Source organism: Dipodomys spectabilis, unplaced genomic scaffold (genome assembly GCF_019054845.1).
Source record: "Dipodomys spectabilis isolate Male_0828 unplaced genomic scaffold, ASM1905484v1 ptg000018l, whole genome shotgun sequence".
NCBI lineage: Eukaryota > Metazoa > Chordata > Mammalia > Rodentia > Heteromyidae > Dipodomys > Dipodomys spectabilis.
The window spans coordinates 19,662,734-19,679,577 of NW_024870695.1; the positions used below are offsets into that span (position 1 = coordinate 19,662,734).

The 16,844-nt window shown below is 36.1% G+C and overlaps 1 protein-coding gene across 1 annotated transcript in view; it reads left to right on the forward strand.

The window, feature by feature from the left end:
• The window catches only part of Stxbp4 (syntaxin binding protein 4), a 121,405-nt gene that overhangs the window by 66,317 nt on the left and 38,244 nt on the right, over window positions 1-16,844 (forward strand). The window contains exons 12-15 of the mRNA XM_042672166.1: window positions 3,294-3,470; window positions 8,359-8,475; window positions 9,445-9,494; window positions 11,860-11,993. Coding sequence (XP_042528100.1) covers window positions 3,294-3,470; window positions 8,359-8,475; window positions 9,445-9,494; window positions 11,860-11,993 — 478 coding nt within the window. The remainder of the gene's footprint in view (window positions 1-3,293; window positions 3,471-8,358; window positions 8,476-9,444; window positions 9,495-11,859; window positions 11,994-16,844) is intronic.

The following is a 16,844-nucleotide window of genomic DNA, read 5'->3' on the forward strand; positions in this document are numbered from 1 at the left end:
CCATCAATGCACTAGAATGGCTGAATAAACTCCATCTCCATCTAGAGTCTTCATTTAATTAACTAGCATTCTCTGAACAAAAATAAAAGTGCTGTTTTTATAGAGGCATAAAAGCCACATGAAGTGAGTGTGAAGAAGACAAATCATCAAATTAGTTATTCTTCACTGCAGCTAGGGTGAATTTTCTGCCCTTTTGAGGCAGGTTAATTTTGTTTGTTTGTTTGTTTGTTTGTAGCCTGGTTAAATAGAAAATGGGGATCAGTATAGTGGCTTCTGCTTGTGCTTGACTCTACAGACCACATCCTGGACAAATGCAGGGCTAGTACCTGGTATTGTCACCAGGACTGATTTTTGTTTGTTTGTTTAAGCATTTTCTCTATTTGATGGATTAGTAGGGAACAGTAACCAAGAACATCAAGTTTATAATTGAACTGCATGGGTTCAAATCACAAATCTCAGCTTTCCAGTGGCGACGTGTGTGTGTGTGAGAAAGTTACTGAGCCTTTCTGTGCTTTACCTTATCTAAAATGAGGGTGCTAACAGACACACCTCATGTCCCAGTGAGCAGATTAGCAGAGGTGACACGTAAGACACATTAGAACAGAACTGTCCCAGTAAGCTGATGCAGGCACCAACAGTCTGCTATGAATTTGACCCAGAAAAATCACTGATGACTTTCTTGGGATGCCTGAATGGGACTGCCAAATATGGTGGGCAAGGTAGGCATCCTTTTCCTTCCCAAGTGCCCCTCGACTGTAAGATATTTCCAATGTAGGAAGATAAAACTTCTTTGGAATCTGGGGTGTGGGAGGCCACACGTTCTATTGTTGGCTAGCCATATACCTCTATTCCCTGCACTCCGTTACCAGACTGCTTCCTCAAAACATGCTTTTCCCCTTGGTACTGGGAACTGAACCCAGGGCCTCGCACTTGCTAAATAATCATTTTACCGCTTGAATCATGCCCTCACCTCACTTCTGGCAGTCCTTTCCTTCCAGTTTGTTCTTCAGGTAGATTCTCATGCGAACTGCCTCGGCTGCCCTCAAATCCCTATCTTTCCACCTCTGCCTTCCAAGCAGCTGCTATTACAGTCATGGATCATAGCACCTGACTCCCTCTTTTTAAATATTTTTCCATATCATTCTTTTTCACTTAGAAAACCTCAAGACTTCCCCAGTTGCAAGCTCCTCTATCTGTCCATTTCTACTCTCCTATTATTATCATTTTAATGATCAATTATTTCCCCACAGGACACTGCTACTCCAATCAAAGTCCATCTGATATTATTTCTCAAAGGTGCCCCATTTCTTCTTACCTCTCTTCTTTCGTTCACATTATAGTTTCTGGTTTTTGTTTTGTCTACCATTTTCTCATTTTTCTTTCCTTCCTCCTTTTATCTAACTTCTATCTAATGTTCTAAGCTGAACCAGAAAAAAGGCCCCTTTGTATTTTTTATCGCATCACATGATTGTCTCCTAAATAAATGTCATTGATGACCTAACCTACTGGCTCTACTTCTATATTATATTTAGAATCTAAGTGCTTCCCGCCATCTCTGCTGCTGACATACTTGTCCAAGCCATGGTGAGCTTTGCCTGTCCTCTTCTGCGTTCACATTGTCCTTCTAGTTTATTCTCAACAGAGTAGTACAAGTAGTAAGACAGCTCATATCACTTATTACTTCTCAGTTCAAGCCCTCTAATCACTTTCCTTACCCCCACCCCCACAAAATAAAAGCCCTTAGAATAGCCTGATGTCTTCCCCTGTACTCCAACCCACCCCCACACTCACTCTGCACTCATATCTGACTATGACTTCTTCCTCTCCTTTCCTGTTCACTACTGATGTCCCATTGGCCTCCTTCCTGTTCTCTGAAGATGCAAAGCACAGTTCCACTTCAGAGCCTTTGCACAAATGGTTCCTTTTGCTCAAAAAGCTCCTTGTTGGAAAAATTACATCTCTGTCCTTTCAGTGGGTCTCTAATCTGATGTCTTCTGTATGAAATCTTCACTATCTATTTCTCCAAATTCAACTGCAGATTTTGAGGGACAAGAGGGAAATTTTTCTGTCTTTGCTATTCACTGCCTATGCCAGAACATGACATGTAAGTACTTAATATTAATTATTGAATGTATGAGTGCAAAACTGACCCATAAGAATACGTCCACATTCCTAACCTGCTCAGCACTTCAAATGTTTTTAGGCTCAAGCAAAAGCAAATGCCCCATAACAGCTCAGAGAAAATTAAAATTACTGTAGCTTAATATTAGCCATGGCAATTGGAGCAGAAAGTTCCATTGCAAAGAAGAGAGAAATGCATGTCAAGTAAAGAAAAAGACGTGGTTTACAGTGTAGTAACTGCTGTGTCAAATTTTATTGGTGTCCTCAAGGACTGCTGTTGACCCAGCTCCAAGGAACATTATGAGAGAACAAGGGTACTGGCCACCTAACCCCTTCGTAAGGTGGAGGATTTGAATGGTATATCGTTGATTTTTGTTTGGGTTTACTTTGCTATTTAAAATTGAGGTAAAATTGTGAAAAGAGAACATTAATGTTAGAGTCAAGCAGACTTGGCTGTGAGTTCATTAATTGAATAAGTGATGCAACTTTTCTCTGTCTCTGGTCACTAATGAATGAAAAGGGTTTGTTGTTGTTGTTGTTGTTTAATATGCCTTTCTCCTAATGCTTTTCTACAAATAAGAAAATTACAATGGAGCACTTAAAGTAGAACAAATATTCAATAAATGTCTATGGGTGTTGAATCCTACAGATACAGGTATATGTTGTACTATTAAATATCCTACCGTGTGCCTTAAATGAGAAGTGAGGCATAGAGATTGATGCCCAAGAAAAAGCTTTTACCCTGAGGGTTAATCTAGGCTCCATCTCTCAGCAACATGTGATGAAGTTGCAGTAGCCTTTTTAGAATATGAGCCTTGTCAGTTTTGTCTCAGCCTACTCTTTTGTCTAAGACTACGTTTTTTCTTCTATTTTCCATTTTTAATTCTCTTCAGCTTCTTTTATTTTCCTAGCATTATGCTAGGTATGTGCAGTTAGGGAATCCATACTGAAACTATCTTAGGAAAATATCAAAGGAAAAACTAAGACCGGACAGCTAGTCCACATAATAAAATAAAAGATATTTCATTTTGCATGTGAAGAAGTGATGAACACACCTGTATTAAGTCTTGGAATTCTAACCAGTAAAGGAAGAAAATATTTTATGTAGAATACAAAATCATTGCATGTTTTGTTTTGTTTTTATCCAATAACACTAACTTTGAACTCTTCAGGAAGCCAAAGCTGTGGTTGAAGAAACAAGAGCTTTGCGAAGTCGAATTCATCTTGCTGAAGCTGCACAGAGACAGGCACATGGAATGGAAATGGACTATGAAGAAGTGATCCGTCTGCTGGAGGCTGAGATTACAGAGCTGAAGGCTCAGCTTGCTGATTATTCTGACCAAAATAAAGTAAGCAAAACAACCCTCCCTTCTAGTTGCCATGGTTTCCTTGCTGCTGTCATGTATCCTGTTTTCATTTTCTTTTCATCTGCACTTCTAAACTAGGTCAGTGTTTGTCTTCTATTATTCAATGATAGGGTGATACATTGTGAAGAGAGTGGCATGAAAGTTTTGAGCCTGCCTTTAGCCACATAGCTCTGAGATGGAAAAGCATGTGCCTAAAATTTATTTGGGTCATTGGCCAGCGTTGTTCCGTTCAGGCATTCAATTCTGGAACTATTTAACATTTAATTGATTACATTGGTTTTCCCTTTGTGTTTCTGAACTTCTTGATTTGTCCTGTGGAGATGGGAGAAGAGGATATGAAGGATAGGTTTTTGAACTTTAGTTAGAAAACTCAAGGAAGTGTGAAAGCTAAATATTTTTTCAAAAGACCCAGGAACATGAAGAAACCAGATTTGGAGTTAGGTTTTATTTTTTGTCTTTCATTTTGATGTAAAATGAACTAAATTAGGCTCCATTAGAAAACCTCTCAATTTTAATAGAAAAATATGAATGCTTTCCAGGAGGCAATGTGAACTTCTCTTCATTTGAGTTTTTTAATTAAATTAATTTTTGTAATGTACATACTGTGTTCATTGAATATCCTTCAAAAGCTAGAATAGACATATATGATAGCTCAGTGAAGTAGGATAGAAAATTGAATAAGCTGAAAGAAACATAAAGTTGTTCAACTATAGAAAAATAAATATATCACTAACGGGGAATATCAAGTAACTTCAAATAATTAATGAATATGTAGGCAGAAAAGGATAAGTTCTTTAAATATTCCAAGTGCAAATGAAATGAATTTTTGTTTTAATAAGGCAAATATTAGGATACATTAAATTTTCTTTGTTAGTAAAGGATGTTTGAACCCTCCATGCCATCCACCAGGACCAAGGCTCTTACATTCCTCTTTGAACATAGATATTATGTAGACATTGGCATTTTTCTATGAAATGCCTTTTCATATCATTTAGTCATTTTTTCCATTGGGTTTTGATATAGCTATATATCAATTCTCCTTGTTACTAATCCTTTATTGAGTAATCTGTTATAAAAATTACTCTTGTGTTCTCTCTTTTCCATTCTATGATTAAATGGAGGAGATTAATCTTCATAATCTATTAATTGCTTTTTGCCTATCCTTTTAGCTGTCTTCCCATCTCTAAGATTATAAAGGTATATTTATGTGCTTAAAATTTTTTTTAATTTTTATTTTTCAGTAATTGATTTTATTGTACTGTATGAGGTGGAGATCCATTTTATTCTTCTTTATTCTACTTGAGAAACCAACTAGTTTATTGTTTATTGAAAAGCCCCATATTTTCTACTTGACCTGCAAACCAATTCTTGTATATCAAGGTTTCATATACATTTAGATCTCAGTTCTTTTTCATTGGTATATATACCTCTGAAAATAGCACCACCTATTGCTTACTATATTTTTACAATATCTAGTTCATCTTCAAAAGTCTGTTGGCTATGTGATTGCTTTATCTTCTATTATCTGTTTTAGATTTAGCATGCTGATTACATTAGGGGAAAAAAACAGAATTTTAATGACGTTTTTAAATACATCGTTGAATTAAAGACTTCTCATAATTGTGACTTTAAAATTTTTGAACTCTGAGGCAAGTAAAACTTCTAATCAGTTACTTGGCCTCAGACATGTAAATCCCAGTACTGAGATACAACTCAAAAACCAAGGCAACATGACTGCTCCAGTGGTAAACAGTTCCACAATAAAGGCCTCTAATGTTGGGGAAGAATGAAACCTAAATGAAAAGTTCAAAACATTGATTATAATTATGATTAATGAATTAAAAGTAGACACAAACTCATGCTTAAATCCAAGAGAATACAACTAAACATGAAGTGAAGGAAACTGTAGAAACATAAATTCAAAATCCTGAAAAAAAATCAAATTGAATTCAAGAAATTAAAAGTTCAGCAAGTCAAATAAAAATTTGAGTTGAAAGCTTCTTCAATAGGCTGGATCAAATAGAAGACAAAATGTCAAGACTTGAAGAGATCATTTAGAACATTGTTGCAGGAAGGGAAAAAATTAAGGAAGTACAAAAGAAACATTGAAGATCTCTGGGACAGCAGAGACTAAACCTATGAATTATAGGCACAGAAGAAGAAGCACAACCTATATCATTAAACATAGTCACTAAAGTAGTAGAAGAATCTCTACATCTTGGAAAGAAATGGTCAATCAAGTACACGAAACTTTTAGAACAACAAACTGAAGAAAGAAACAACAACAACCAAAAATACCCTCCATCTTGAAAGAAAATAATTATCAGCCTAGGTTACTGTATCTAGCAAAGTTATCATTCATCATTAAAGGAAAAATTTTTTAAAAACTTTCCATGATAAGCAAAATCTAAAGGAACTCATAACCACTGAAACATAATTACAGAAGATACCTAGAAGAATTCTACACATACAAAGAAAGGAAGATAAACACAAACATGGAAATGCAGGAAAGAATCTCATTAAATGGAATACTTAAGCAGAAGAGAATTAGAACCAAATACTACAAAAACAGTATGACAGGAAATACCACATACTTTTCTATAATGACTCTGATGTTAATTGTCTCAATTCTTCACAATGGATACCGACTAGTGGATTGAATTAAGAATCAAGATGCAAGTAATGAATCTCATTGGTCAAGACAAATGTAACCTTAAAGTTAAAGGAGGGAAGACGTTACTATAAGCCATGGATTCCAAAAGCAAACAGGAGTATCTATGCAATATAGATAATGTAGACAAACCAAAATTGTTCAGAAGAGACTTCATATTGATAAATGGAACATCCATCAAGAATGTATTACAATTGTAAACTATTATGCACCAAATTAGTAAAAATAATTTCACAGAAGAAATACTATCGACAGAAATAGACATCAAGGCAGTAGTAGTATAACACTAATACCCCACTCTCACAAGTATGTAGTTCATCCAGACCAAAAGAAAAACAAAACAGGGAAACTTCAGAATTTAATTATATTATTGATCATATCTAATATGTCTACAGAATGTTCTAACCAAAGACACAGATTACATATTATTTTCAGTGGACCAGAGAACTTTCTCCAAAATAGGTTATATTTTAGGTTATAAAATAGCTCTTAACAAATACACAATGTAATAAACCTAGAAATCAACAATATAAGAAACTACAAAAAAATAGAAAAGCATACAGTGATTATTATACACTTTTTTTTCCTCAGTAAATGGGGCTTGAACTCAGTAAATGGGTACTGTCCTTGAGGTTTTGTGCTCAACACTTGTGCTCTAACCACTTCCAGTCTGGGGGTGGTTAATTGGAGATAAGAGTCTCACAAGCTGGGCTCTGGTGGCTCATGCTTGTAATCCTAGCTACTCAGGAGTCTGAGATCTGAAAATCGCTGTTCAAAGCCAGCCCAGGCACAAAAGTTTGTGAGCCTCTTATCCCAAGTAAACCACCAGAAAACCAGAAGTGGTGCTGTAGCTCAAGTGGTAGAGTGCTAGCCTTGATCTGAAGAGCTGAGGGACAATGCCTATGCCCAGAGTTCAAGCCCCACAACCCAAAAAAAGAGTCTTACAGACTTTTCTGCTCAGGCTGGCTTTGAACCATGATCCTCATCTCAGCTCTTGAGAAGCTAGGATGACAGACGTGAGCCACCAGTGCCCAGCAATCAATACATTCTTAAATGATCATTGGATATCTTAGAAGAAAGAAGGTCAAACAGAAAATTCATAGAAGCAAATGAAAATAAAAATACAACTTAGCACAACATAGCAAAGACAGTGGTAAGAGGAATATTCATAGCCATGAATGCTTTACATAATCAGTCAAAGAGATCTCAAGTAAATAACCATCTCACACGGTGAGAAAAACAAGACAAATGAAAAATGAGTAAAAAAAAGGAAATTTTAAAAATCAATGAAATGAAGACTAAAGAACAATACACAGAATCAATAAAATAAACAGTTGGTTCTTGGCTTGATAAGCCCTTAACCAAACATGGAGTGAAATTATGTCATTTTTAGGTAAACAAATGGTATTGGAGGACATTATTATTTTTTTTTTTTTGTCAGTTGTGGGGCTTGAACTCTGGGCTTGGGCGCTGTCCCTGTGCTCTTCAGCTCAAGGCGAGCACTCTACCACTTGAGCCACAGCACCACTTCCAGTTTTCTAGTGGTTTATTGGAGATAAGCGTCTCACAGACTTTCCTGCCTGGGCTGGCTTTGAACCGTGATCCTCAGATCTCAGCCTCCTGAGTAGCTAGGATTACAGGAGTGAGTCATCAGCGCCCGGCTGGAGGACATTATATTGAGTGAAATATAGCAAGCACAGAAAGCACAAGGTTGTGTTTTCACTCATATATGGAAGCTAGACCTAAAAAATTTACATATTCATAGACATGTATATATATATATATATATATATATATATATATATATGTCCATATCCATAGTTATTTATATGGATAAACAACATGAATCCACATAAAGGACTTAGGAGGAGAAAGGAACAAGAAAAGAAAGATGAAGAATGAATAATTGCAACTATATATGAAAACACATAAAGAACCTTGATAAAGCTGTTGACCCATAGGGGGATATAGCACAGGGAAAGAGAACTTGGTGGGAACCAGGCAGAGGGGGAGCAGAACTAAGGAAGATAGAGGGGGCTGTTGGATTGAAATAGACATGCAAATTGTTATGTCCCCACCAGTCAGAAGATACACGAAGAGGTGATATAAGATACTACCTCATGAAAACTGAAAATAAGGAACAGTTAAGTAAAATCAAAGAATTGCGTGAGCTGTTTCCTTTTGATGTCTCTTGTCTAGGAAAGTGTTCAAGATTTAAGAAAGAGAATCACAGTACTTGACTGCCAGTTGCGAAAATCAGAAATGGCTCGAAAAGCTTTTGAGGCATCCACTGAAAAGCTTCTTCATTTTGTAGAGGTAAATATTTCTGTTACAGTTGGCCTTCTTTCTGGTTGGGTTTCACATCTACAGATTCAACCAATCATTGATTGAAAGTATTCAAGAGAAAAAAATTCAAGAATGTTCCCATAATCAAAATCTGAATTTGCCACACCCCAAACACTACACTGAATCCACACTAATTCAGAGGTCCATGTTCCAGCCTCCCACCAGGTCATGTCTTTACCAGGTTCTCAGAGTTCACCTGTGTCTTGTTCATCTAGGGTAGTTAGGCCTACAGTGGTTCTATCTGTAGTAAACTTGTATATACTTTCTCCTGTCATTATTGTGAAACAGTAGACACACAACATTTCCACTATATTGATATTATATGAGATTTAAGTAGTCTACAATTATTTGAACTGTTTAGGAGCATGTGTGTTGATTATATACAGAAATAATCTGACAATTTTTATGTAATGGACTTGAGCACCTTTGGATTTTGATATCCTGTGGGTCCTAAAAACAATCCTCTGTCAGATCAATTGTATATTGTATGAAGGCCATTTTTAGGAAATGTGTAGACACTTGACATACATAAATGTCACAATAATGCTTAGTGCTTTGTGACCCATTCTTTAAGCTCAAAACAGAAGTGTTAAAATATTGTGGATTCAAAGTTGCCTGGATCATGAACAGTGGCTAGAGTTATATAAAGTGCTAGGAGATTGAGAGTGACATGATCCTAAATCCATAGTGTATTAATGACTTTGAAAATACTTAGGCCATATATCTAACTTTATAAAGCGTTTTTCTATAAAGAAATATTTTCATCACTATTTTTATTATTGTTGCAATATTGTATAGATATAATTGGTCCCCCAGCCATAATAGAAACATCAGTTTAATCAATGCAAAAGAGATGTTATAAATATTTATAAGCAAGAAAAGACACTTTTTGAAGTTGTCAAATTTGCATATCACCTTCACCATCTTATTTGTTGCCAGACCATTCAAGAAGTATTATCTGATAATTCTGCTCCTTTATCAAGTATAAGGTAAGAATATTTAACTGATTTCACAAGTATGTCCCCTGATTAAATGCCCCATCTAACAACTGTGGCCAAAATAACAAAAATACCTTAAATGATCTTAAGATTCAGCATCTTTCCTGCAGATGTCTTCCTTAATGTTCTGGAAATACATGTGAGGAAATAATTGTTTTGGATACTATCTCAAAGAAATTCCTGGAAGATTTAGCTAATTGTTGTTACTTTGTACTTTTGAGTGAAATTACATATCCCATATTTGTCAAGAAATCTGTTAAAATGAGACTAACTTGAATGCACTGATCAGCCTATCTGTGTATAAGTTACTGGTCACTAATGTACTGATAAGGGACAGCCTCAACCCAGCAGATTCATTGTTATGTCAAATAGAATTTTTCAATATATATAAATTTTAAGAATAGATTCAGAGAACACTCCTTACTATTCACATTATACTTCAGACTTCAGGTTTCTTACTAGGAGCTAGAAATATACAAATGAAATTTATTTCAGACCACAAGGTTATGGTCATCACGTGAAAAACATATATAAAAGAGAAAATTCTGATTATCCTGTGCATGTGGGGGGATTATCCTATATATAGGTCGGGGGCAGCGGGGGTGGGGGGGAATGAGGGGTGCATGCACATGCCAGTCTGGGGTTTGACCTCAGGGCCTTGGCCCTGAGTTTTTGTACTCAAGACTGGCACTTTACCACTTGAGCTACAAGTTCACTTCTGGTTTTTTTTTTATGTAGATAAGAATCTCACAGGTTTTCCTGCCCAGGTTCACTTCAGATCTAATCCTCAGATCTCAGCCTCCTGAGTAGCTAGGATTACAGGCATAAGCCACTAGAACCTAGCTTTATTGTGCATTTTTAAAGTAATTTATTTTCTTAAAATAACTACTTGGTATGTCTTTTTTAGCAGTGTCACTTGGAGAAATGAGAAAACTCATTGCTTCTCAGCTTTTAACTAAAATCAGTGTATTACTCTGGAAAACACTACCCTTTGTTGTAAAAACATCAGGTATTTTAGGTGTCCACATAATGCTTTTTGGTAGATTATCTATAGCTTTTTGATTTTAGGCTTGTTTGACTGTTTTATTTCTTATAATGAAAGAAACTGACCCTTCTGTTTTTACATATACAGCATATAAAATAATTATGTGAAGTCGATGAATATTATTTTCAGTAAGACTATTTCCCTCTGCCCCTGCTCTAAAGTATCATTCTGAACTTGATTAATTAAAAATATGTACATTAAAAAATCAAAGATAAAATAATTATTTAAAAGCCAGAGCCTACCCTTACTTTTACTTCTTCTGGTAAAGAGAATATTTTTAAAAAGCTTTAGTAAGTAATATTTTACCCTGTCTTGAAAAGTTAGACACTAGTGAAATCTGATCTAGTAAATATACTGTATCTTCTTTACAGACCTTGCCCTTGTTCATTCAGAATAAAGATATGTTTGAATTTGAAAATTGATTCTTTCCTTTCTTCTTATAAATTAATATTATCATATTTTAAAAGATGGATTATAAGGCATGGTGGTTTTAAAATCAGTAAAAGCTGTTTCTTTTCAAGTGAAAGTTTTAGTGCAATGATTTTTTTTTTTTAGGAAAACGTTGCAAATTATATCAAAATGCCCATAATCTTGGCTATTTGGGATGCTGAGATCTGAGGGTAGTGGTTTGAAGCCTGCCCAGGCAGGGAAGTCTTTGAGACTCTATCTCCAATTAAGCTCCAAAAAAGCTGAAAGTGGAACTGTGGCTTAAGTGGTAGAGTACTTGCCTTGAGCAAAAAAGCTTAGTGTCAGTACCTAGGCCCTGAGTTCAAGTGCCCAGACTGGCACCTAAAGAATAAAAGATAATTTCATGGTTGGAGGTATAGCTCAAGTGTTAGATCACTTGCTACCACAAAGCCTAGGACTCAATTTCCAGCACCTCAATAATTAAGGGAACAACAAAGACAATCGTTTCAGAAGTGAAACTGTGTATGCTGAATTTATATTTAATGTTACTATAAAGAATAATGTCTATTAATCAATTTGAATTTTACAAAACTAAATAAAAGGCTCAATCATGTTTATAAAACATAAGCATTTACAAAATAAGCACAACAAATGATTTACAAGGGAGGACTTTTTCTTCAGCTCTTTTCTGTTATGTATAAAGTTAATTTCTTTCAAGGTATGTCTATTTAATTGAATAAGAAAGAATTGAAAACAAATACTGTTCCTGGATTATATAGTATCTGACTGTAAGACTATAAATATTTCAAAAAAGAAATATTCTTGTACAGAGTTGTAATGAATACGAATTCAGGTTTAGCAATAAACAAGATACTGTTTCCTGTGATTTCATTACTACTATAGTGAAAGAAGAGCCATGTTTGCCTCTCAGTCCTCCCTCTCCCCTCTGGGAAGGAATGGACGCCACATCCCAGCAACCCTGGCCCTGGAGTCTAAGGAGCTTGTGAAATCTGTTCGTGCCATCCTTGATGTGGATTGTAAGTCTAATTCATTTCTCACTTTTTTTTTAAAGTCACTTAACCAAACAAAAGCAAAGTTCCATTTTAGTATATTCCGTTTGGTATATTAGTCTGCCTACTGTAAAATTGATAGTGAATAAAAATTTAATTCACCACTGAATATGTGCTTTAAAGTGTCCTAAATAGATGTAATTGATGATGGCCAATTAATATTTGCCTTTAACTTTGAAATAGAAGAATGAATATAAAAATGAATCCATATCAGCACTGAAAACCTAGAATTGTACAATCAACACTGAGGAAATTTTCAGTAAAATATAACAGATACAAAAAGATTGAAGGTACAGCCCAACTTAAACAAAAGCCTCCTAATACAAAAAAAGGTGGAAAACAGGACTGCTGAAACAGGGGAGTTAAATAGAACCATGGGGAAGAAAACAGGGTCACAGAGAGGGAAGACCAGGAACAGACCCTGCCCGGGGCAGTCGGCCCCTTAATTAATTAAAGGGTTGTGGAATAGCTGAACCAGTTTCCTGTTCTTCAATGCTGCTGGCTCAGGCGTTTACTTCTAAGCAAGGGCCAAGAGACTACCTTGCTATTAGAACTGTATGTCTGTCACCGGGTTGCCTTAGAGTCAGCATTGGACTAGAAAGAGGAGCAAAACTATGTTCTGCGTAATATCTAATAACCCAGTAGGCTAGATCGGTAGAAAACTTAAATGACTGGGCATTTCCACATTTCCTTCATTCTGTGTCCCATTTATTTTTATAACTCTTCCTAATATACTCTTATTTTTCTGCGATGGAAATTATAGATGACTTCCCTGACTATGTTCTTATTTATAAAAATCAGTAACATGAGCCGGCACCTGGGGCTCATGCCTATAATCCTAGCTACCCAGGAGGCTGAGATCTGAGGATTGAAAGAGGATCCCACACATCCATTCCAGGGGACCACACAGAGGCAGGCAGGCACAGGAGAAAGATGTATTATAAAGTTTATGAGAGGAGCCATATTTCCCCCAAGAGGGAGCACATGGCCTCTGCCACCATCCAGGTAGCAGGAGGGTCTGAGGGATAGGAAGTGAGGTAGATGGGAGTTCAGGTGGGTCTGGGCAGAGAGAGGGAAGGGCCAGCTGTATGGAGGGAACTCCAGGATGGGAGGGGGGGGCCAGGTCTAGGTGGAGCTGAGAACCAAAGGTGAGCATAATACTAACAAGGATCGCAGTTCAAACCCAGCCCGAGCAGAAAAGTCTTCTTGAGACTCTTATCTCCAATTAGCCACCCCAAAACTGGAAGGGACACTGTGGCTGAAGTAGTAGAATACTAGCCTTAAGCACCAAGAGGCTCAGGGACAACACCCAGGCCCTGAGTTCCAGCTGCAGAATCGTTAAAAGGAAGAAAAAGATCAATAACATGTCCTAGAGGAAAATAATTAATAATAGAACAATATGCATTTAAATACATGGACACTTGAATCTCAAATACTGGCACCCATATATAAAATCTACAAATTTGATACCCATGAACATACATTTATATGTAAATTCAATTCTTGATTTAAATAATAAGCATATTGTTACTAGAAATATATACTTGTCTTTTAAACAAACAGTCTTTTAAACCAACTAATATAGTAGCTACAACTGTAATACTAGCCAGTCAGGAGGCTCAGATTGGGAGGATTACAGTTCTAGTCAGCCAGGGCAGAATTCTCAGTGGAAAAACCTGAGCATAGTAGCACATACCTTTTATCCCAGAATGGGATATGTAAAATAGGTAGACCAGGATCCTTGTCCAGGCCTAGGCAAAAATTGAGACCCAGTCTCAAAATAACCAGTGCAAGAAAATGGGCTGGAGTTTTTGCCTCAGTGCACTTGCTTCAGAGAGCACTTGCCTCATAGGCATGAAGCCCTGAGTTCAAAAACCCAGTGCTGCACAAAAGGAAAAAAGTGAATCTTGATCAAAATTGCCAACAAAAGAAAATAAAATATTCTATTAATGTTTGCCTGGGAAAATTAATGTGTATTAAGCCTATGTAAAAGTGTTTAGAGTAAGCAAGGCACCAGTGGCTCGCAACTATAATCCTAGCTGCTCAGGAGGCTAAGATCTTAGGATCAGAGTTCTAATCCCTCTAGGGCAGAAAAATCTGTAAGACTTTTATCTACAATTAGCATAAAAAGCTGGAAGTGTAGGTGTGGCCCAAGTGGTAGAGTGCCAGCCTTAAAGGAAAAAACTGAATCAGCGTAAAAGACCCTGAGTTCCCACCTGCTAGTACTTATGAAGATTTGGGGCCTGAACTTATATTACCTGAGTGTGGGTGATCTGAAAATCCAAAATTGAAAAAGAAATTTAAGTTAACTTTAATTTAGCATTAAATTGTACTTAGTAAATTGTACTTATTATCATTAGTAAATTGTACTTAGTAAAACGTTGTATCCACAAGACAAGAAGTAGCTGCCATGAGAGAAAAAGAAATTTGAAAAGAACTTTTGTAAAGGCCTTGTCTTGAAAGTTGCTGTGAAGATTAAATAATCTAACTTACATGATACACCTACCCTGACTATCTTTTCTAGAAAACACATGGTTTGAACTATACCAGCCTTTTCAGTAGCTATCCCATTAACCATGGCCACAAAAGGTATCACCCCAAAGCTTAATGTCTGAAAATAACCATTTAATAGTGTGTTTCATGGTTCTTTTGTTAGGTAGACAGTTCTTCAGATTCTCATAGTCAGATTTCGGCTAGGGTTGTACTTCCCTGGTGATCTAGTGGGCTGGAGTTCAGTAGAATCCAATGGAAGATCGATCATCTTGAGATACCAAGTAGAACACTTACCTCTATGCACCATCTCGGGCATGGCAGCCTGGAGGTTGTTAAACTTATACAGTGGCATAAGGCCCTGGCAAAAATGGCTAAGTGAGCAAAATAGAAGTTGTACTACCTTTTTGACCCATCCTTAAGAGTCACACAGCCTTACTTCTGTGATATGCTGTTCATCAACATAGATTCAAAGGAAAGAGGCATGGCTTCATGTACAGATAGGAAGATCATGTAGTTTGAAGTTATTTTTCTGACCATGTTTGGAGAAAACAACTTGACATATTTGAATATGTCATATGCAAGTTGTGATGGCGTGGTACAATCATTTCAAAATTCCATTAGACTATGGCATGTTAGTAAAGTATTATATGGGACTTGGTTTTGCTGTCATTTTCATTAGTGTCACTATCTGTTGTCTAGTTTCTAATGTTCCACTAACCCTTTTGTTCACTCTTAATTTCTATGCTGGAGACCAGATATGTGAAGATAAATGGATGGATGGATGGATGGATGGATGGATGGATGGATGGATGGATGGATGGATGAATGGAAATGTATGTGCACTTAGGTAGGTAGTTAAGTAGAAGATAGGTACATAGGCATGTACATGCAAAATTATGTTAAGTGTTAGTACTAAATTTAGAATGTGGCTCTGGATAATAAAAGAATTGACTTGGTAAGGAAATATTCAAGGACCTTTTGTATAACTTCCTACTTCACAATATATATGGAGAATTAGAAATCATACCTGTAATAGTAGCCACATACTTCATGCAAACGAGTATATTTTTAAAGTTTTTGTATAACCTAATACATTTTACAGAAACAAGTTACATGTTTTTTGTAAAAAATCTTAAGAAATTTTGTGGGTTTTATGAGGAATGAAAATAGTCTCTCCTAATGCCTTAGATTTAAACTCAAAATTGTATATATTAAACATTTTTATGTTTAATGATGGAGGGAAACACCTGTGTAGACAATATCCAGTAGAGATTACTACATTAATTTTAATTACCTTCTAACATTACCTTGATATCTGTCAAGCATGATTATTCAAAGAAAATATTTGAAATTCAGCAGAACTTCTTTGAAAGAGAAAAAATTACATCTGTACTTTTTATTCATTGCAAAATGATACATCTTAAAGTAAGTGAATAGTTTCTTTATTGTTCGTTTATTTAAAAATATCATTGCTAATGTTGGCATATTTTGCAAGTAGTTTTATAACTTTCTGGGCCATATCTTTCCAAGTTTTATAACTGAGAGAAACTAAGCTCATTTTTCTTCCTCTCTGAGCAGTGAGTTTTCACATATATGTTACTGAGAAGCAGGGAATTAAATTAAGAAGAAGAAGCAAGGTAGATGATTCAGCCACAACCTCTCCGATTGTCCATCATCATTTGCATTTCCTTGCCTTAGCTATGTGGGTATTTCAAGTTACAATTTGAAACATTCACTTGGGCAATTGCTTCTACTTTCTTCTCATATAGAAACACTAGTATATTGTGCTATGGCTTTTCCTTAGAAAAACATCCTATCCGAAGGATAAGACAGAGCTTAAAATCAGGCTCAAGGGAATATCTTGAAAACAACTCTGAACCTTTACTATGTCATGGACTCCAGTGAAATCTAATGAAGACCTTCCTCCTAGAATGTGCAGTCACATACATTTTGTCATCTGTTTTCTGAATCCCATCTAAGAAGCCTCATATAGAATGACAGGAACATTCTGCAGTACTGCCAACATAGTCATCCAAACTCATCAGAGTGCCCGTGGAGAAACATGGCAAGCACTAGTTAGACCTCATGAGCAGTGTGCTCATAGAACCTCAGATCTACATGTAAAGTACCTAGCTGAGCCCTGGTAGTGTAAGATCTATAGCTATAGCTATTACTGATACCACAAGTTGATTATTTAAAGCCATTGATTTACATTTACTTTCTCTCTTTCTCTCTGGGAGGTATTAAATTATTGTCTAAGGCTTTTTGCCACATTTTCTACCACAACTGTGGTAGATAAATGCTTTTCTCAACATGGAACAAATA